At 38.0% G+C, this 23282-nt stretch overlaps 1 protein-coding gene across 14 annotated transcripts in view; it reads left to right on the top strand.

Annotated features, from left to right (window-relative positions):
- pleca (plectin a) overlaps positions 1–22289 on the top strand; it is a 107975-nt gene extending 85686 nt beyond the window's left edge. For 10 of the 14 annotated variants that reach the window (XM_060897483.1, XM_060897484.1, XM_060897493.1 and 7 more), the window contains 22 exons: positions 83–237; positions 619–955; positions 1117–1194; positions 1350–1511; positions 2132–2236; positions 3496–3591; positions 3686–3811; positions 4097–4249; positions 4564–4718; positions 4903–5029; positions 5139–5322; positions 5820–5852; positions 6278–6435; positions 6996–7174; positions 7282–7420; positions 7548–7904; positions 8481–8564; positions 8641–8745; positions 8838–8936; positions 10562–13915; positions 14185–21293; positions 21517–22289. In XM_060897483.1, coding sequence (XP_060753466.1) covers positions 83–237; positions 619–955; positions 1117–1194; positions 1350–1511; positions 2132–2236; positions 3496–3591; positions 3686–3811; positions 4097–4249; positions 4564–4718; positions 4903–5029; positions 5139–5322; positions 5820–5852; positions 6278–6435; positions 6996–7174; positions 7282–7420; positions 7548–7904; positions 8481–8564; positions 8641–8745; positions 8838–8936; positions 10562–13915; positions 14185–20490 — 12492 coding nt within the window. In that variant the 3' untranslated portion in view covers positions 20491–21293; positions 21517–22289. The remainder of the gene's footprint in view (positions 1–82; positions 238–618; positions 956–1116; positions 1195–1349; positions 1512–2131; positions 2237–3495; positions 3592–3685; positions 3812–4096; positions 4250–4563; positions 4719–4902; positions 5030–5138; positions 5323–5819; positions 5853–6277; positions 6436–6995; positions 7175–7281; positions 7421–7547; positions 7905–8480; positions 8565–8640; positions 8746–8837; positions 8937–10561; positions 13916–14184; positions 21294–21516) is intronic. The other 4 variants (XM_060897485.1, XM_060897486.1, XM_060897495.1 and 1 more) reach the window with 1 other exon arrangement.
- The last annotated feature ends 993 nt before the right edge of the window (positions 22290–23282 follow it).

The raw sequence follows: 23282 nt of genomic DNA on the forward strand, positions 1-23282 counted from the left end.
ATACACTTTCACTACAAATAAATAAAAAAACAGCATGTTTATATTTTTGTTTTTAAAGCTATATTCATTTCTGTAATGGCAGGATGTGCGCTTGCTGGGAGCTGGAAAGCCTGTTCAGCACGCAGCAGAGATCGATACAGACCTGGATAAAGCTGAGACCATGATCCGCTTCCTCTTCAATGATGTGCAGCTGCTGAAGGATGGGCGCCATCTGCAGGCAGAGCAGATGTACAGGCGGTCAGTACAATCTAAAGTTGTATAACGTAACATTTTATCTCAGTGTTAGAAGATACAACCGTACAACATAAGCGTGACTTCAATAATAAACAGGAAACAAAGTACAGAATATATATTTAGATATTTTACAATATTTGAACAGTATTAGACACCATTCATTATGCCAGGATCCTGTGCACATAATTTGATGACTGATTTGCAAATTTTTTATTTTTTTTTTTCATTTATTTATTTTTAAACTTTTTATTTAAACATTTTTTTCTAGTGTTTACAAATTATGTTAAAAATTACATTAGATTATTCTAATGATTATTATTGATTTTTAACTAGTAGTGTATGTGGACATAGACGTATATTTCACTCGCTACATATTTTTCTCAGGGTGTACCGTCTCCATGAGCGTCTGGTTAACCTGCGTAGCGAGTACAACCTGCGTGTGAAGTCTGGAGTGACAATGTCTCAGGTGCCCCTTGTGCAAACGTCCATGTCTTCAAGCCTGCACCAGTCTCCTCAGCGTGCACGGCCTGAGCTGGATGAAGTCACGCTCCGCTACATCCAGGACCTGCTGGCCTGGGTGGAAGAGAACCAGAGACGCATGGACACTTCAGAGTGGGGAGCAGACCTGCCCTCTGTTGAGTCTCATCTTGGTAGCCATCGTGGACTACACCAGTCTATAGAGGAGTTCAAATCTAAGATTGAACGTGCTCGATCAGATGAGGTGAGTTTAATGATTTCTATGTGGTTATACAATGTTCTCTAGTATATCTATATTGGTGGATTGTTGTCAACTTATACTAGGAAATAATAGCAGCTTTTATTTCTAGCATGAATTAATTACATCTGTCTACAATAATGTCTTTCTTCATGTTTTCTCTTTAGAATCAGTTAACCCCTGCTAGTAAACAAGCATACAGAGATTACCTGGCCAAGCTGGACCTGCAGTACAACAAACTTCTGGTAGGTCTTCAGCTGTGAGCTCATGCAGTTCTACAATGTCTTTTCTTTATTGGTGCTCAATGAAACTTTGACTACATAAGAATAGAATTTTTTATTACAGTTTATATATATATATAATCTATTGCTGTCTTGTTTTCTTCTTTATTCTTTGCTAGAATTCTTCAAAGGCCCGTTTGCGCAATCTGACCGGACTACACGCTTTTGTTGTAGCAGCCACTAAAGAGCTGATGTGGCTCAATGAGAAAGAGGAGGAAGAGGTGAACTATGACTGGAGTGACCGCAATACCAACATGACCACCAAGAAGGATAATTACTCGGTAGGCCTAGTCCTTCTACCAAATACTTAGAATAGAATAGAATAGAACGGGGCATGAAAGCCTTTATTATCACCACATATACATTACAGCACAGTGGAATTCTTTTCTTCACATACCCCAACTGAGGAGGTTGGGGTCAGAGTGCAGGGGCAGCTATGATACAGCGCCCCTGGAGCAGAGAGGGTTAAGGGCCTTGCTCAAGGGCCCAGCTGTGGTAGCTTGGCTGTGCTGGGCCTTGAACCCCGATCCTCTGATCAACAACCCAGAGCCTTAACCAGCTGAGCCACCACTGCCCCAATATATAGTATATATATTGTATATTAATATACATAGTATATACAATATACAATATATAGTATATATATTGTATATTATATATAGTATATATTCTTTTGTGTCATAATCACCTGGGGTGGTGTAATTATCTTTCAGGTACTGACTCTTTTTAATAACGTTAAGATATATGTTCAGTGGAGACTAGAAAACACTGGCGGTGTGTCTGCTACACTAATAAATTCTGCAAAGGAATAAAAGAAGAATGTGGTTGTAGTAATATGTGAAAATAAAAGCAGTGTGTAATCGATGTCTAAGAGTATAACCTGATGTAACCGATGTGACAGGGTCTGATGCGGGATCTGGAGCAGAGGGAGAAAAGAGTGAACACCGTTCAAGCAACCGGAGACAAACTGTTGAAGGAAGGCCATCCAGCTCGGAGCACTATAGAGGTGGGACACCTACTGTAAACTATGCTAAGTCAAGTGCCATTCTTGTCATTTCATCCATTTACAGAAGATATAATAGAAAGTGAAATAAAACAATGTTTCTCCAGGACAGTACATACAGTAAAAACAATACAGAGCTACATGAGATTAAACAGAACTACACAGATCTACATATAGTGTATGTGTGAAAATCTTGGTTAAGTAACAAAAAATAGGGAACTCAGTAGAAACTGTATTTACTGTACAGACAAAACATATTTATGCAGTTTCTCTATCCAGGGATGCCTTTAACTGTAAAATACAACAATTCAACAGAACTGGTCAGAATAAAGTCATTTCATGAATATAATTTAAATTAAAAATTGAAGCACGTAGATTTTCCAGCAGAAGTATACAGTGGGTCCAAGTTGATATTATTTTTAAGCATATTTGTTTTTGAGTTATTAAAATTTCCGTTTAAACCATTAATTTCTAGTGTCCTATCAAACAAGCTAATAAATATAAAAACTAACAAATATAATTTTTGGTAAGGATGGATTGTGATATTAGCTTTTTTTAATAAAACCATCTCAGGGATTGTTTCCTTGCCACCTTCAATTCTTCCTTGCTCATTAGCAATACATTTTAATTTGTAGTTATGTCATTTAAACTGAAATGAATTTAATTGAATTTCCACCCACGAACAAAATATAAAACTGCAGATCCCTCAGTTATACTTCACAGGCATGTGATTTTTCCCATACCCCAATTTGAGTATCAGAGGTTTATGTCAAGAGCGCCGTATAGAAAATATAGGGAATCGATTAGCAAATAGTGGAAATTTTGTTTTCAGTAGTGTTCCATATTTAGTATTTAGCGCTAACTTTATAGACCAGGATTTGAAGTAAATAGCTTTCACAATCGGGAGGAGGAAGACAGACCCAGATGCAGGATAGCTTCAAATAAATAGGGTTAATAACTAAAATACACAAAACAGGAACACAGACGAAAACTAGACAGGACAAAAGACGAGGAAACAATGACGATGATTCCGCGCTGCTCAAGGCAAGGCGGCACAGTTAAATACTATAACAATTAAGGATAGGGAACAGGTGTGCAGAGACGGGGAGGAGTAAACAAGGACGGGGCAGACACGTGACAAAGAACAAAAAACAAAAGCACATGGCCAAAGGTCCGGGCTGAGTCCTGACAATAGCACTGCTTCATCCTCAGTTCACCTTTTAGAACAGACAATCATTAATGATCATTTTCTCTTTTCACAGGCCTTCACTGCAGCTCTGCAGACTCAGTGGAGTTGGTTACTGCAGCTGTGCTGTTGTCTTGAGACTCACCTCAAAGAGAACACTGCTTACTTTCAGGTATCTACTATAGAGTTAATTTAGTATTATATCAGATTTTAATTCCTGACATAACGGCTGTCAGGGTTAAATCAATTTTGCACGCTGTTTAAAGTTCTTCGCAGATGTGAAAGAGGCAGAGGAGAAGATGAAGAAGATTCAGGAAACAATGAAGAAGAAGTATATTTGTGACCGTTCCATTACTGTCACACGTCTGGAGGACCTTCTGCAAGATGCTGCGGTGAGAACTCTACGTTTCTATATATTCATCTACTGTAGCAGCTGGGACAGTTTAGGCATATCAGTATGAACTGCCTAGAGCAGTGAGCAGTCTTTTTTGCTGAGCCACCACTGACCTCGTCAGCAGTTTTAGAATTTTGAAGCAACTAGTAACTTCTGTATCTAAACAGGTTATAATATATCCGTGTGACTGTAATGACCTAAGATTCTGTTGAAGCTTGATGTTCTTCAAGAATGTGGAAACTTTTAACAAAATAATATTTTTTTTATCTGTTTCGGCCCACAGGATGAAAAGGAACATCTTGCAGAGTTTAAGACTCATCTGGAGGGTCTAAACAGAAGAGCCAAGAATATCATCCAGCTAAAACCAAGAAATCCTGCCACTCCAGTTAAAGGCAAACTGCCTATTCAAGCTGTGTGTGATTTCAAACAAATAGAGGTATGAAAGAGATACTTACGATACTTTTTATGTCAAGAAGAATGTGACGTACTGACTTTATAGTTAAATGTATATAAAGTATAAATGGATATAAAGTACTGAATATCATTAATTAATAAAAAAAGAAATTATTATTATTATTATTATTATTATAAAAATAACAGCATGCACGTGTCTTCATGTGGAATTCAAACTCTTGTAGCACAGCATGTGTTTTTATTAAAAAATGTTTTAAACTTATATTAAATAATACATGGCATGGATATTTAGGATGGTTTAGTAACTATGCTGATGTGGTAAATGTGTTGTTCTAGATTACAGTACACAGGGGAGATGAGTGTGTGCTGTTGAACAACTCCCAGCCCTTTAAGTGGAAGGTTAGGAGCTTAAATGGAAATGAAGCCACCGTGCCCTCCATCTGCTTCATCATCCCACCTACCAACAAAGAAGCTATGGAAAGCTGCTCTGGGTAAAGATTTACTTTTGTTTCAATTTTTTAAATTAGTTATATAATTCCCTGATGTTGATATATATTAATTAATATATTATATTAGTTAATATTCTGCTGCTGATGAGAGTTGTTCTTTAACAGGATTAGTAATTATCAGTTTATATTAGAGCATACTGTGATCTGTTATATTGTGGTGCTTTAGTCTGGATGCAAGTTTGCAGAAGCTGATGATCCTCTGGCAGAAGTTGCATGTGGACATGAAAAGTCTGCTCTCCTGGCAGTATCTCATGAGAGACATTCACTTCATCAATTCATGGAATTTTATCATGGTTAGAAACTTTTTAAAGTATTTTTATAGTTATATGTGGAATGTCATTATTATTATCTGATATCTGACCCATCTGTGCAGTCCTGATTTTTACATTTCACTTTACTCAGTTCAAGACTTTGAAGGTGGAGGAATACCGTCTAACGCTTAAAAATTTGGAGCAGCACTATCAGATCTTCATGCGTGACAGCCAGGACTCTGAGTTGTTCGGTGCAGATGAGCGCATGCAGGCTGAGAGCGCTTATAACAATGCCTCACAGCACTATGACAACCTGCTGCGATCCGTGGAGCAAGGTGAGTAAATGATCAGGCTTCCACGTCCATAACATGCTCCAGTCCACTTATTAACATTAATTACTGAATTAGTTATGATGAACAAATATATAGCTTAACATTAATAAACTATACATAATAGCATGGTTTTAACTTTTTTTTTTTAATGGCAGGAATATTGATAAATTTAGGTGTATTAATCTTAATGTGCTGGATTCGTTCATCCATGTAAGATAATGTGTTAAATAAATTTAGGGAACTCTTCTCTAAAATGTTTACAGTTCATGTAGGTGTAAGAAGATTGTTATATCTCAGGTGTGTTATAAACGTGGACTATTTATTGAGAACATTTTCATTCCATAAGTCAGTACCGCTACATTCCCACTGTGCTAAATGCACGGAGTTCATTATATTTTCTTTGTTGTTAATCACAAATATAAGTGGAAAATGGAACCAGCCCAGCCTAATCTCCCTGATTATAACGCTTTAAATTCATGTTTTCAAATTTCATGTTTCAGAACATCTTTCCACCTCCAAAGACAAAGTTGCTGGTAAAGATTACAGATTTGATTTAAAATCTGACTAACTGCATTTGTTGTCATCCCTAGCATTATTTTTCTTTTCTTTTTTGCATCCACATTTTAGTCATTCATTCCATTATGTGTGTTTTTCCAGTTCTTTATCATGCAGCATGGCTACAGTACCTGCTACATGTTTTCTTTTATTAAACAGCGTGCTTCAATGTATGTTTTGCATGAAGATTAAAATTTGTGAGTCCAATTTTGAAGAGACTGACTAATATTAAAATAATAATTCTTACTGATGGTGAATGAATTACCGTCCTGTTCTTTATTGTGCCTGTATGCGATACATTTAAACTGCAATAATTATACTTCATTGTTATCTGCTGTGTTGCTGTTTTGACTGTCTTGAGTCAGGTTTCTTTGGTTTACCCCACTGTCAATTTCCTATGCAGGAGAGCAGGATGAGTCTGTGTGTAAGAGCTACATCACTCAAATAAAGGACCTAAGACTGAGATTGGAGGGATGTGAGTCGCGTATGGTTAGTCGTCTCAGGCAGCCGGTGGACAAAGAGCCTCTGAAAGCCTGTGCCCAGAGAACCACTGAGCACAACGTATGCTATACTTTATATTTTTAAAGTTTCATTTAAAAAATAGTAATTTTCAAATATTTGTGGCAGTTTGGGGAAAAAACACAAGGTGTCACTGTGACCAAAGAAAGTCAAGTATTGATTGAAATAGTGACTTTCCTGCTGATAACTCCATAAATATATGTCATTCATTTCAATTTTATTGGTATAATGCTTTTAAGTTACATAGCACTGTAGTTTAAACCAGCATAATCATAAGCATGTATCTTAAAACAAAAAGAATGAAAAAGAGAGAGAGAGAGAGAGAGAGAGAGAGAGAGAGAGAGATTATGTAGGTAAAGACTGTAAAACACGACACATATTGCCTCCAGACATCAGTGTAGAATCCAAATAAAGGTCATTTTTTGTTAGCTTTAATGCTTTGATAACATTTGAGAACTGGATCTAATACTAAATCCATGAGAAACATGATTAAACTATTTTCTTAAGCATCTTATTACTGTCACCTTTAAGTAACAGTTACACCAATACATCTGTTTGATTTTATATACATTAACCTTCTATTCTTTGTCTTCTCTAAACAGAAAGTGCAGTCTGAGCTGGAAGACATAAAGAAAGACCTTGATGCAGTGGTTAAGCAGAGTGAGGCAGCACTGGCTTCCTCTCAGCAGGCCACATCAGCACCTGTCTTACGCTCAGAGCTAGACATCACCCTGAAAAAGATGGCACATGTTTATAGTCTCTCATCTGTCTACCTGGACAAGTCAGTCATTATACACATTTTGCACATTTTTTTAGATAAAAAATTTAAAGAAATGTCTGTATTGTACTTTATGTGAAACTCATGCTAATCTTTTTTATTTATTGCAGGCTAAAGACCATTGACTTGGTAATCCGCAGCACACAAGGGGCTGAAGATGTTCTCAGGAAGTATGAGAACCAGCTTCGTGATGTCCACAAAGTGCCTGCCAATGAGAAAGAGCTGGAGTCCAACCAAACGCATCTAAAAGTATAGTATTACTATGCGACTCCTGATAGAAATTATATTTATAGAGTATAAACTCACAAGATGGCCGACAGAAGTGACGTGCCTCGTTTTGGACAAAAATAAACTGCTGTTTTTCTTTCAAATCTAGAAATTATGCTCAGAAGCGGAGTCTGATAAACCAGTGTTTGACCGTCTGGAGGCTGAACTCCAAGATGCCGTGGTGGTAAATGAGCGAATGTCTCATGTACATAGTGAACGGGATGCTGAACTGGATCACTATGTTCAGTTGGTCACAAGCTTAAAAGAGCGCTGGCAGGCTGTGTTTGCTCAGGTCAAGCTGCGCCAGAGAGAACTAGACCTACTAGGTAGACAGATGCAGAACTATAGACAGAGCTATGACTGGCTCATTCAGTGGATTACAGATGCCAAGCAACGGCAAAACAACATCCAGGCCATGCCCATCAGTGATAGCAAAGCTCTGAAAGAACAACTGGCCCAAGAGAAGGTATGTAGCATGAGTCCTTATTAGTGGTCTTCAGAGCAGAGTGCATAAGGAGGTTGTTTGTCATGTTTGATAATTGCATTTCTTCCGCAGTGTTGATTAATTTTCTATAACAGCAGGATTGAGTCAGTGTTTTCATTTTAATGCATTATTGTTTCTATATTAAAAACTAACACAGAGACTTGTATGATGATGCTCACATAACTGCATTTAAAGAATGAATTTAAAAATCTTTATTTTTACATGCAGATTCTTATTCGGACTATTATTTTTGGACTTTTTATTTATTTCTTTATTTATTTGTTTGTTGTTTGTTTTTTTAATTAGTTAGTGTGTCTGTGTATAACTAACTTCACAAAAGATAAAAAATAGAGGCTGGAGTGATTATTTATAGCTGTAATAAAATGACAACAGGCCTTACCTGTGGCATCAAATGTAACTATAAACAAAAAGAAATATGACATATTCTTCAATTAATATTAAAACTAATTTGTGCTGTTATGCTTTTAATTTCTGATACTTAATACATGAAATATTGTTTTGCTCATTTTTGAACTTCTGAACAATTGCTGTGAACAGAAACTCCTTGAGGAAATTGAAAACAATAAAGAAAAAGTGGACGAATGTCAGAAATACGCCAAGGCCTACATCGATACAGTAAAGGTAAGGATGAAAAGATTCCTAAGCCGTTTTTTACATTGATATCAGGATGTTAACAGCATCCTGTGTTCCTTTGTAGGATCATGAACTTCAGTTGGTAACATATAAAGCTTTGGTGGAGCCTTTTGCCTCACCTTTGAAAAAAATCAAGGTGGAGTCTGTATCAGACAACATTATCCAAGAGGTATTATCTATACATTTTTTCTATCCCAGATTGTTTACATTTTCTTGAAAAGAAAAAAATGTATTTGAATTGTGTTGTGAATTATCTTCCAGTACGTCACTCTCAGAACACGCTACAGTGAGCTGTTGACTCTGGCGAGCCAGTACATTAAGTTTATCATTGACACCCAACGACGCTTAGAGAACGAAGAGGTAAGAGTCAATCAGCCTCAAAAGGCAAAGTCGTATACAATGTCTTGTGTAAGTATTCACCCCCTTGAATTATATTATGAGCTACTTTGTGTAGATTCATTATAGAATCAGAATGAAATCCATGTCAGTTCCAGGTTTCAACATTAAACAATATAGAAACCTTTCATGGAGGTGAATACTTATGCTACAATGACTAAAGAAAATGTTATAAAGCTCTCAATTGTTTTTTGTTTTTTTTTTCTAAATCGTGAGACACAATTTTTACTTAGAGTTTCTTTCAGGTGATTTTCACAATCAGGATTACGTTGCATCAGATCATGGTTTAGTTTATTTAAAAGATTTTTTTATAGTTATATTTAATTGTAGTTTAAGAGTTATTCAACATGGCCTTGTAAGAAAGTGAAATGGTGCTCACCTAGGATATGAGTAATGCTAAATGCTAGTGGTGTAGCACATTCCATTTTTTCCAACTCTTTCTAGCTCTCATTATTCATCTACAAAAGTGGAGGGATGAATGCTCTGTATCTCTGACCCAAAAAGAAAGCTGAAGTATTTGCAGATATCGCTCAGCCTGAAGCAAACACAAAATACCGTCTGTCAAATACAGCATGCACTTTTCAAACCAGCAGACACCATTAAACACTGGATGGTGTGATACTCTGTTTTCTCTAAATTTTATTTGTTGAGAAAACTGAAATAACACTTTTGTTCTTCTTTGCTCGTGCTCTTCTGTTTTTTTAGTTCTAGGTTGGCTTCAGGTTGAATGCCATATTTTCTCTATAAATTCTTTTATGAGAAGCACAGTTTTGTTCTTTACTCCTTTTTTTCCTTTCTAACTTGCATTTCTGCTTGTTTGCTTCTCTATATGGCTTGCCAGTGCTTTATCATGATGAATGTTTGTCATGTTTGGGCGCAATTGAGGTAAAATTTTGCACCGCATCGTCATCCTATTTGAATAGCTCATTTAGCACATAACAGACTCTCACAATGATACATGACTCTTTTATCATATTGTCTGAATGAAAAAAAATACAGCTATATCCAACTAGTCAGAGTCATGCACCCTATGACATTCATCAGATACCTTTTTTCATGTCGTCTGCAGTAGCCCAATTTCCATGCTTTCTTTGCTGCATCACTAGACAGTATGAGATTAGGCTCGATTATTGCATAATCTGAACAAAATCAAATTTACAAAAACATTTTTTGTTTTGCACTTTTGCTGTTCTAAAGTAATGCTTGGCTTTCTTTGTCACTATCAAACTGAAACTGAATCTCTTCACTTTTACACTTTATGTTACACAACATTTCCTATTCAGAGTTCTTTAAAGAATCCAGGAAATCATGTTATGTTTTGGGATTTTTTTTCAAACCATCCCTTGAAGTAACATCACAATAGCATCATGTCATTCAGTATTCCAGTTGTTTTTATTGTGCTGTGAAGTGATTGTGTCTCATTATTTGTGCCATAAAAGTGACTGACGTTATCTCTTGTAACCAATTAACACCACTTATTAATAAAAAAATTGTCAATTCGTACTTTTCTGTTTATAATCAGATATAAAACATATACAATATATAACCTTGTCTTACATTTCCATTACTCTTACTTCCCTGAATAACAGAAAGCCACAGAAAAACTTAAAGAAGAAGAGAGGAAAAAGCTGGCAGAAATGCAGGCCGAGTTAGAAAAGCAGAGGCAGTTAGCAGAATCTCATGCTAAGGCCATTGCCAAAGCAGAGCAAGAGGCTGAAGACTTAAAGCTAAAGATGAAAGAAGAGGTCAGCAAAAGACAAGTCTTTGCTGTTGATGCTGAAAAACAGAAGCAAAACATCCAGCAGGAACTTCAAGAACTCAGAAACCTCTCAGACCAGGAGATTAAGGTGAAAAGCCAACAAGTAGAAGAGGTCCTGCAAATCCGAACCAAGATCGAGGAGGAGATCCGCATAATACGACTTCAGCTGGAGACAACCACGAAGCAGAAATCGACGGCTGAAGCTGAACTTCAGCAGCTCAGGGAGAAAGCAGCAGAGGCTGACAGACTTAGGAAGGCTGCCCAGGAAGAAGCAGAGAAGCTAAGGAAACAAGTGAACGAGGAGACGCAGAAAAAGCGAGAGGCAGAGGAAGAGCTAAAGCGAAGGTCAGAGGCAGAAAAGGAAGCGGCAAAGCAGAAACAAAAGGCCATGGAGGAGCTTGAAAAGTTAAAGCAGAAAGCAGAGGAGGCGGAAAGGCGTATGAAGCAGGCTGAACTGGAAAAAGAAAGGCAGATAAAAGTGGTAGAAGAGGTGGCACAAAAAAGTGCTGCCACAGAGTTGCAGAGTAAGCGCCTTTCATTTGCAGAAAAAACAACAAAATTAGAGGAGTCATTGAAACAAGAGCAAGGTACTGTTATCCAACTGCAAGAGGAGGCAGAGCGGTTAAAAAGGCAACAAGCTGAAGCTGATAAAGCAAGAGAAGAAGCTGAAAAGGAACTGGATATATGGAGACAGAAAGCCAACGAAGCTCTCCGTCTAAGGCTCCAGGCTGAGGAGGAGGCCCACAAGAAGAGCGTTGCACAAGAAGAGGCTGAGAAACAGAAAGAGGAAGCGAAGCAAGAGGCAAAGAGGAGAGCCAAAGCTGAGGAGGTTGCACTTAAACAGAAGGAGGTAGCAGAGGAGGCGCTTGAAAAACAGAGAAAAGAAGCTGAAGAAACTGCTCAACAAAAGCTCACAGCAGAACAGGAACTTATCCGCTTGAAATTGGATTTCGATCATGCTGAGCAGCAGAGGACTCTACTAGATGATGAACTACAGCGACTGAAAAATGAAGTGAACACAGCTGTGAAACAGAGGCAAGTACTAGAGGACGAGCTTTCCAAAGTGAGAAAGGAGATGGAAATTCTCATAGAACTTAAAGTCAAAGCTGAAAAAGAGTCCATGTCAAACACTGAAAAGAGCAAACAACTTCTTGAATCTGAGGCAAGCAAAATGAGGGAACTTGCTGAGGAGGCCACTAAACTGAGATTAGTTGCTGAGGAGGCAAAGAAACAAAGGCAGCTGGCAGAAGATGAAGCAGCCCAACAGAGAGCAGAGGCTGCAAAGATTCTCAAAGAAAAGCTGGCTGCCATCGATGAAGCAACTCGTGTGAAAACCGAGGCTGAAATTGCTTTAAAAGAGAAGGAGGCTGAAAATGAGCGTCTGAAAAGAAAAGCCGAGGATGAAGCATATCAAAGGAAGGCCCTAGAAGACAAAGCAGCTCAACATAAGCAAGACATTGAAGAAAAGATCAAAGAGTTAAAGACAACCTCTGATGCTGAATTAGGAAGACAGAAGGAAATAGTTGAAGAAATCTTAAAACAAAAGAAAGTGGTTGAAGAGGAGATTCATATTTTAAAACTTAACTTTAAAAAGGCATCAACCGGAAAGCAAGACCTTGAACTTGAGCTGAAAAAACTAAAGAGCATTGCAGACGAGACCCAGGAAAGTAAAATAAAGGCGGAAGAGGAGGCAGAGAAATTTAGAAATCTTGCACTAGAGGAGGAGAAAAAGAGGAAAGAGGCAGAAGAAAAAGTCAAAAAGATTTCAGCCGCTGAAAAAGAGGCAGCAAAACAGTGCCTGGCTGCTCAACAAGAAGCTGAGCGTCTTAAAAATAAAGCCAAAGAGGTCAAACAACAGAAGGATGATGCTGACAGGGAAGCTGAAAAACAGATCATTTTAGCTAAAGAGGCTGCACAAAGGTGTACTGCTGCTGAGCAGAAAGCTCAGAATGTCCTTGTACAGCAGAAGGAGGACAGCCTTGCTCAAACTAAGCTCAAGGATGAGTACGAGAAGGCTAAGAAATTAGCAGAGGATGCAGCAAAGGCCAAAGAAAGTGCTGAAAAAGAGGCTGCTCTATTTCGGCAAAAAGCAGATGAGGCAGACTGCCAAAAGCAAGCAGCTGAAGCTGAGGCAGCGAAACTGGCCAAAGCTCAGGAAGATGCTGAAAAACTAAGAAAAGAAGCTGAGGCAGAAGCTTCCAAACGTGCTAAAGCAGAAAAGGCTGCATTAAAACAGAAAAAGCAAGCTGAGGCAGAGATGGCCAAGCATAAAGAAATTGCTGAGACAACCTTGAAGCAGAAATCTCTGGTAGAGCAAGAGTTAGAGACAGTAAAACTGCAGCTCGACGAGACAGACAAACAAAAATCTCTCTTGGACGATGAATTAAAAAGACTTAAGGATGAGGTCAGTGATGCTGTCAAACAGAAAGCACAGGTGGAAGATGAGCTCACTAAAATCAAACTTCAAATGGAGGAACTAATCAAATTGAAGGTCAAAATTGAGGCAGAAAATCAGCGACTTATGAAAAAAGATAAGGAAAACACAAAGAAATTGCTTGAAGAAGAGGCTGAGAATATGAAAAAGCTGGCTGAAGAGGCTGAACGGCTCAGTGTTGAAGCACAAGAAGCATCAAGACTAAGACAAGTTGCAGAGACTGAACTCACTGAACAGAGAGAATTAGCTGATAAGATGCTCAAGGAGAAGATGTTGGCCATTCAGGAAGCCTCTAAGCTGAAGGCTGAGGCAGAAAATCTCCAGAAACAAAAAGACAAGGCCCAGGAAGAGGCCCAAAAATTGCTAGAAGCCAAAAAGGAGATGCAACAGCGTTTAGAGCAAGACACTGTGGACTTCCAGAAGTCCTTAGAGGCAGAACGCAAGAAACAGAAAGAAGTAACTGCTGAGGCAGAGAAATTAAAACTAAGGGTAACCGAGCTAAGCAATGCACAATTGAAAGCAGAGGAAGAAGCTAACAAATTCAAGAAACAGGCAGAAGAAATAAGAGCCCGTCTGATTGAGACTGAAAAGCAAACTTCTGAAAAATTCATTGCTGTTGAGAAATTGGAAGTGGAGAGGTTGGCAAGCACCAAAGACGCAGATGATCTGCGTAAAGCAATTGCTGACCTTGAAAGAGAAAAGGAGAAACTGAAAAAAGATGCAGCTGATTTACAAAATAAAGCAAAAGAGGTATTGTCATAATAACACACTCAATTTCTAAATGAACTTAATGAAATTAATAATCAACTATTAAAGTAACACCTAATTTTAGGATCTTTATATTCTACTTCACGTCTATGACTAATGAGAGCTAACATGGATTTGTTTTAAATAAAAACGGGTCCATTAAAATATATCTTATATGTTATAGTATATACATTATTATATACTGTTAACATTGACTGTCAGTAGCATTTCTAAACTTTTTTTCAATTAATGCTGTTTTTCTTTTATTATAGATGGCAAATGCACAGCAAGAGCAAATGCAGCAAGAAAAGACAGCCCTTCAGCAGACATTCCTCACAGAGAAAGAAATCCTGCTGAAAAAGGAGAAAACCATAGAGGCAGAGAAAATGAAGCTGGGGAAACAACTTGAAGATGAAGTGAAAAAAGCCCAAACCCTTAAAGATGAACAGGAAAATAAAAGAAAGCAGATGGAAGAGGAGAAAATGAAACTTCAGGCCATACTGGAGACTGCAGTCAAGAAGCAGAAGGATGCAGAAGATGAAATGCTCAATAAGCAAAAGGAGCTGGACCAGCTAGAGAAGGTAAAACAACAACAAGAAAAACTCATGGTTGAGGAAAACAAGAAATTACGAGAAAAGCTTCAGCAGCTACAGGAAGCACAGAAACCCACATCCCAAACAAAAGAAATTGAGATCCAAACTGACAGCATGCCTGAAAATGAATTAATTACAGCAACAGTGCAGGAAGCAACAAAGAAGGTCTTTAATGGTTCCACAGAAGTTGATGGAGAAAAGGCAAATGAACAGTCACCTCTGGCATTTGATGGAATTCAGGAGAAAGTGCCTGCAAGCAGGCTTAATGAAATTGGTGTGCTAAACAAAAAGGAATTTGACAAACTTAAGAAAGGCAAAACAACTGTGCAAGATCTTGCTAAGCTAGACAAAGTCAAGATGTGCCTGAAAGGCAAGGATTGCATTGGTGGTGTAATAGTAGATCCCAAGCAGAAAATGGGAATCTATCAGGCTTTGAAGGAGAAGAAAATTTCACCAAACACAGCTTTGATTCTTCTTGAAGCTCAGGCTGCATCTGGATATATTATTGATCCCATTAAGAACAGAAGGCTCTCAGTCAATGATGCAGTAAAGGAGTCAGTTGTTGGGCCTGAACTGCACACTGCATTGCTGTCTGCTGAAAGGGCTGCAACTGGTTTCAAAGATCCTTTCACTGGACATAAGATCTCATTATTTGAAGCCATGAAAAAGGGTCTGGTCTCTGAGGAGCAAGCCACTAAACTTCTGGATGTCCAGATTGCCACCGGTGGTATAATTGACCCGGTAAATAGTCATCGTGTATCAGTCCAAACAGCATGTAAACAAGGTCAGATGGATGAAGAGCTTAACAAACTCTTGTCCAATCCTCCTGATGATAGAAAAGGATTTACTGATCCCAACACCCAAGAAAGTCTCAGTTATCATCAACTGCTTGAAAGATGCAAAACGGATCCAGAAACAGGGCTACTATTTCTAGCTATTTCACAAACAGCATTACCTACTGAAAGGACATACACAGATGAAGAGGCTAAAGATGCATTCAGTAAAACAAATATATCCGTGCCATTTGGAAGATTTCAGGGGAAGATAGTGACCATCTGGGAAGTGATAAATTCTGAGTACTTTAGTGAGGATCAAAGGAAAGATCTTATTCGTCAGTATAAATCAGGAAAAATTACTGTAGAGAAAATCATAAGGATTGTAATCACTGTTGTAGAAGACAAGGACAAAAAGAAGGAATTAGCCTTTGATGGTATAAGATCAACTGTCCCTGCATCTGAGCTCCTGGATTCAAAGATCATTAACAAAGATCTATATAATGAGTTGCATAATGGCAAAACTACTATTGAAGAGGTGTCTCAGAAGGATTCTGTCAAAAAAGCATTAAAAGGAACAAGCAGTATTGCTGGAGTGTTTATTGAATCAACTAAGGAGAAAGTACCAATCTATGAAGCCATGAAAAAGAACATTCTTGAAGTAGAACCTGCAATCTACCTTCTAGAAGCCCAAGCTGGAACAGGTTTCATAATTGACCCGGTAAAAAAACTGAAGCTCACAGTTGATGAAGCTGTGAAATCTGGTATTGTTGGCCCAGAGTTGCACGAGAAATTGCGTTCAGCAGAAAGGGCAGTGAGTGGGTACAAGGATCCATATACAGGAAAAACTGCCTCTCTATTTGAGGCGATGCAAAAAGATCTTATCAACAAGGATCAGGGTACAAGGCTGCTGGAGGCCCAAATTGGAACTGGAGGAATCATTGACCCAGTAAAAAGTTACCGGATTCCTCAGGATATTGCTTATAAGCGTGGGTATTTCAGTGAGGAAATGAACAAATGCTTAAATAGCCTATCTGATGATAGTAAAGTGTTCATTGACCCGAACACAAAGGAGAATGTTTCTTATGCACAGCTGCAGAAAAGTTGCATTACTGACAAAGAAACAGGTTTCCCATTGTTTCCACTTTCGGAAAAAGCTGTTAAGGCCACAGAATTAGAACAGCCCAAAGAAGCCTTAAACAAGGCAACATTGGAGCTACAAAGTGGACCCTTTAAAGGCAGAAAAGTCACCATTTGGGAGATTATAACCTCAGAATATCTAACAGAAGAACAAAGGATTGAGGTAATACGTCAGTATAAGTCAGGAACAGTTACAATTGAAAAGATCATTAGCATTGTTATCACATTGGTTGAAGAAAATGAGATAAAAAAGCAGCAGGATACTTTCACTGGTCTCAGAGAACCTGTTAGTGCGATGTCCTTGTTTGAATCCAAAATCATTGACAAAACAACCTATGATCTGCTCCAAAAAGGCCAAAAGAAGCCAAAAGAAATTAGTGAAAATGAATCGGTCAAGAGATATTTGCAAGGGTCCGAGTGCATTGCTGGAGTGCTCAATGAAAATTCTAAAGAGAAGCTTAGTATTTATCAGGCAATGAAAGAGAAATTACTAACACCAAATACAGGCCTTTCCCTGTTGGAAGCACAAGCAGCAAGCGGGTTTATTGTTGATCCAATCAGGAATCTGAGATTCACAGTGGATGATGCTGTAAAAGCTGGACTTGTTGGTCCTGAGCTTCATGAAAAACTTCTGTCTGCAGAGAAGGCTGTAACTGGTTATAAAGATCCATACACTGGTGACAAGATTTCACTTTTCCAGGCCATGCAAAAAGAGCTTCTTCCTAGAGAGCATGCCATACCTCTTCTTGAAGTTCAAGAAGCCACTGGAGGAATAATTGATCCAGTGAATAGTCACCATATCCCCACTGACATAGCTATTCAGCGAGGTTATCTGAGCAAACAAATGGCCAAGTCCTTCAAAGACCCTTCAGATGATATTAAGGGTTTTACTGATCCTAACAAAAATGAGAGTGTCACTTACAAACAACTGATAAAAAGGTGCACAAAAGATTCTGACTTTGGGTTTTTCCTCTTACCACTTTCTAAGGCTGAAGTTCCAAAAGAAGTTGAAAAGTCATATATTTACACTGAAAAACAAGCACAAACAGACTTGGCCAGCACTCAAATAGCTATACCTCTCAAAAGTTTTGCAGGAAAACAAACGAGCTTGTGGGATGTCATGGCATCAGACATGCTTCCAGAAGAGGATAAACAAAGACTTATTGAACAGTACCGGTCAGGAAAAATCACAAAAGAAAGAATGATTATCATCATCATTGAAATCATTGAGCAAAGAGAAGTGATTAAAACTGAACAGACTATGCTATGTGATATAATTCGACGTAGAGTTACAATCGAAGAGCTATATAGCTGTCGTATAATTGACCTTGAAACTTACAATCTGTTGAAACAAGGCAAGAAAACCATCCGAGAGGTCATGGAAATGGCAACAGTTAAGAAATACCTCTTTGGCACAGGCAGCATTGCTGGGGTCCTCTCCAACAACTCTACTAAAATAAGTATTCACCAGGCCATGAAAAGAGGCATAATCAAGCCTGATATGGCCATTGATTTGTTAGAGGCACAAGCAGCTACAGGATTCATTACTGACCCAGTAAAATGTGAGTTGCTAACAGTTGATGAGGCTGTCCGCAAGGGTCTTGTTGGCCCGGAACTCCATGACAAACTTCTGTCTGCAGAGAGGGCAGTCATGGGGTACAAAGACCCATACAGTGGGAAAACAATTTCCCTATATCAGGCTATGAAAAAGGGATTAGTTCCTGAGGAGTATGCATTAAAGATCCTAGAAGCTCAGATTGCAACTGGTGGCATAATAGATCATGAGTACAATTTCCACCTACCAGATGATGTTGCAATGCAGCGAGGATATATCAACAAAGAAACCATCGAGAGACTATCTAGTGGAGATGTCAAAGGGTTTACTGATCCAACCACAGATGAAAAATCATCTTATGCAAACCTCCTCAAGAGATGCAAAGTTGACAAAGAAAGTGGCATGCATTTGCTGTCTCTTGCAGACAAGAAACTGCTAGTAAGGGGTCTGCGAAAGCAAATCACCTTGGACGAATTACTCTCCTCTGAAATTATTGATCAGAAGACCTACACAGAGCTCATAGAAGGCCTCATTTCAGTGGATGATATCAGCAAAGACTTGAAGAAATACCTAGAGGGCACAAGTTGTATTGCAGGTGTGTATGTAGAGGCTAGTAAAGAGCGACTATCAATCTACCAAGCCATGAAAAAGAACATGATCAGGCCAGGCACTGCCTTTGAACTGTTAGAGGCTCAAGCAGCGACCGGCTATGTGATCGATCCAATCAAAAATCTAAAACTGACAGTCAATGAGGCTGTAAAATTGGGTGTGGTTGGCCCAGAATTTAAAGATAAGCTTCTCTCTGCTGAACGTGCTGTGACTGGATACAATGATCCATACTCTGGTAAGGTCATTTCTTTATTTCAGGCCATGAAGAAAGGCCTGATCCTTAAAGATCATGGTATTCGTCTTTTGGAGTCTCAAATTGCAACAGGAGGAATCATTGATCCTGAGGAGAGTCACCGCCTTCCAGTGGAAATGGCATATAAGCGTGGCCTTTTTGACGAGGAGATGAACAGTATTCTTACTGACCCTTCTGATGATACTAAAGGCTTCTTTGATCCAAATACAGAGGAGAATCTGACTTACCTTCAGTTGATGGAGCGATGCATGACTGACCCTGAAACTGGACTTGCTCTCTTAATGCTGAAGGAGAAGAAGCGGGAAAGAAAGACATCTTCTAAGTCATCAGTACGCAAACGCAGAGTGGTGATTGTAGACCCAGAAACAGGAAAAGAAATGTCTGTTTATGAGGCATACCGCAAAGGTCTGATTGATCATCAGACCTACATGGAGCTTGCAGAACAAGAATGTGAATGGGAAGAAATTACCACTTCTTCAGCAGATGGTGTGAAGTCTATGATAATTGACAGAAGGTCTGGACGTCAGTATGACATTGATGATGCCATCACCAGAGGACTCATAGACCAGTCTGCTTTGGACCAGTATCGTGCCGGTACCCTGTCCATCACGGAATTTGCAGACATGTTGTCTGGAAATATGAGTGGTTCTAGATCACGTTCATCTTCCTTTGGATCCACCTCATCATATCCCATGAGCCCAGTTCCATCTATCAAAACCCCAGCAACAACATGGACTGACCCAACAGAGGAAACGGGTCCAGTTGCTGGGATTCTAGACACAGATACTCTAGAAAAGGTGTCAGTCACAGAGGCCATGCATCGAAATCTTGTTGACAACATTACTGGTCAAAGACTGCTTGAGGCACAAGCTTGCACAGGCGGTATCATTGACCCGAATACTGGAGAGAAGTTCACTGTTGCAGATGCAATGAACAAAGGGTTGGTAGACAAGATAATGGTAGATCGCATCAACTTAGCTCAAAAGGCTTTCCAAGGATTTGAAGATCCAAGAACCAAAACGAAAATGTCAGCCGCTCAGGCCTTAAAGAAGGGTTGGCTATATTATGAAGCTGGCCAGCGTTTTCTTGAAGTCCAGTATCTGACAGGAGGATTAATTGAACCCGATGTTGCAGGCAGAGTATCACTGGATGAGGCCGTAAAGAAGGGTACGCTTGATGCACGCACTGCTCAGAAACTGCGAGATGTAAGTGGCTACTCCAAATATCTCACTTGTCCCAAAACAAAGCTGAAGATATCTTATAAAGATGCCATGGAAAGAAGCATGATTGAGGAGGGCTCTGGTTTACGTTTACTGGAGGCATCATCTCAGTCTACTAAAGGTCTTTATAGCCCATACAATGTCAGTGGATCTGGATCAGCATCAGGATCCCGGTCTGGCTCCAGAACCGGATCAAGGTCTGGCTCTAGACGAGGGAGCTTTGATGCTACAGGATCTGGTTTCACCATGAGTTTCTCCTCAACTTCCTATGGCTCTCCAAGCTATGGACGACGATACAGTTCAGGAGTGCACAGTGAGCTGAATATGGACAAACTAAAGCAAGCGCTAACAACAGTAATACTTAGCAGACACTGTTGCTCTGAAGACAAGAGAATGTTGCCATTATCACAAACACAGTGCTCATTAATTGCTTAGTTCATTTAAAACCGTTCATTCTGCTCTGCATGTGGTTACTAAGGGGCTGGGGAACTATTTCTATATCCTGCTGGCTTTTTTCATATTAGATTTTCATTTATTTTTAATATTTAATATTTTTGATAGTTATTCCATATTATAATTTTTTAAATTTTGCTTTCTGTTTTTTCTTGAAAGAACTAGAAAATCCAATGGATTAATATTTACTTAATATTAATATTACATTTATCAGTGTTAGTGTCTCTGCTTTTGTATATTTCCTTTTTCATTGAGTCCACTGGATGTTAAAACTAAATTAAAATTTTCTTTGGTATGTACATTTATGTCTCACAAAACATTATATATATATAACGTGCATTTTGTTGTCCTCGAATCATGTTAAACAGAAGAGCTGGTATCCATATACAGAGCAGAATAAGAGGAATGTTATTAAAAGAGCAAACAGGAAACCAACAAAAACAATGCTTTGGAAACACTAACAGAATTACAATTTTTTTAATGATTCTCTTCAACCAAGTTTATCGAGATTGTTTGGAAAGTATATGGAATGGAAAAACAATTAGTCCATGGATCTGTGAAGTCTTTCAAAACATAGTGGCTGTCCTGTCACTGATCCAACAACAACTTCTAACAGCAGCAGACATCAGAAATAACAAATTGCAGAAGATGGCACTGAAACCTGAAAGGTCAGAAGATGCAATTCCTATCCATACCAAGTCTTCATCTATTACTTTCACATCTCCCAGTTCAAATAGGAATTCAGTTATGCTTTGACCTCGCCAGATGTCTGCATATATTATAAAGTAAGTAAAATATAAATTTTCATTAACATATCAGATGTTTGTTTGGTTGCATACTGTAACTAATATTGATATTGTCAGTTATACTCCTATACCCTCCAACACTGCAATGTGTCTGTTTAATTATGAAATTACATAACCTCTGGTACATATAGCAAAGCAACTCTTCGACTGTTAAATAATTTCACTTGGTAAATACATTATGTCTTTTTTGTTGTTCTTGTAGTGTTTTCCACTGCCTATTGAAGCCATTCTTTGGATTAGACTGCTCCAATCAAAAGAACCACGCAAAGATGATGCTTGACCAACATACATGCTCTGCTACCTTTAATTTGTAATAATAATAAAATAATAATAACAATAATAATATAGTGTTATTATTATTATTATTATTATTATTATTATTATTATTATTATTATTATTATTATTATTATGTTTTTTATGAGGCTATATCTATAGACTCATATGTGGGTCTAATCTATGTTTTAACACTAAGGGTGCTTGAACTTGGTAAATTATATTTGTATTTCCATTTGCTAAGTTGTAAAATATTCACTAGCAAAATGGGGGAAAGAAAGACTGAAAAAAATGAACTTTCACCTCTACAACCCTGCTAATTCTGTATTATATGGCACAAGCTAGAAAATATTAAAACCCTAAATAATGCTCTGTCAAAATGGTAACTTTCCTAACATTCACAGAATATTTTAAATGTATATTTTTGCTGTTTAGCATTTGTTTTGCTTTTCTGTCCTGTGATTACATTTGCCATTATGAATGCTATCATTGCTCCATACAAAAACAGATACACTAGAATTAAACCACATTAATATCAGCTTTGCACAGTTTTCCTTTGCTAACATTAAACTTGTGAGGAAAATTTTTTTGAAGTGATGTAAGGATTTAGTTGAACTAAGCATGGCATGTTTTGGGGCAGGTTTAAGAAGTGTTTATAGAATGGAATTGTATTCTAATGTAAATAAACTATATCAACTGTATTCAAACTGTATCATTTCACTGTTTGAGAGCTACGAACATTTTTAACACATTACATTGTTTTTATTTTATTATTCTGCAGCTTGTATTTGAATTAATAAAAAACAACAGGCTACATTATTGATATAAATTTGTGTGTTCAACGGTAAAACGAAGGAAAATGTGATTAGACAAATTTACGTTAGCTACTTTTTTATTATGCTACTTAAATATTGTTACGTCCAGCCATGAAAACTACATCACCTTTTCCAATAAACTGCACATGGGTGAAGTGATCCAGTATTGAGTCTTTTGAATAGATGACGTCTGTAAAAATACATATATTATGGTTTTTTGAGAAAAAAATAGACAGTAGAACAGAATAATAGAATTTTTTTCTGTATTTTTAGGTTAGTTTCTGAGTCGTGAACTGTTGGGCAGCTAAGCGTCACTCACTCCTCACACTTCTTCCGATTGCTAATACTAGCGTCTGTTTGAGATGTTAAAGTTAGATTAAAGAAAATTAGATTAAATGTTTATTTCTAAATCTCTGAAAATGGTGCTTGTAGAACAGAGGTATACTGTCTTATCCAGAAATGGCTGGTGTGGGTTCAGTTTTTCATTCCAACCAAGCAGAAGTCACACCTGAATGATCAAAACAAAGATCATCTGATTAAGCAGTTGGAACCTGATGTGGCTCCTGATTCCAGATTGGAATGGAAACCTGGATCCACGCTGTCCCTTTGCAAATAAGATCAGACACTTCTGACAATAAACTGTCAATGCCAGATGTTTTTACGTTGCTTTTTAATAACACCCAAGTGATTGCTCTTACCAGTATGACTCCCAGAAGTAAAAATAACTCTCCACAATCATTATTTTTACTTCTGGGAGTCATACTGGTAAGAGCAATATGACTCTCAGAAATAAAAATAATGATTGTGGAGAGTTATTTTTTCCACTAGTTTACATTACAATGTGTTTTGTGGAGGTTGACCAAAAATGATGCTGTCTAG

This window comes from Tachysurus vachellii, chromosome 21 (genome assembly GCF_030014155.1).
Source record: "Tachysurus vachellii isolate PV-2020 chromosome 21, HZAU_Pvac_v1, whole genome shotgun sequence".
Lineage (NCBI taxonomy): Eukaryota > Metazoa > Chordata > Actinopteri > Siluriformes > Bagridae > Tachysurus > Tachysurus vachellii.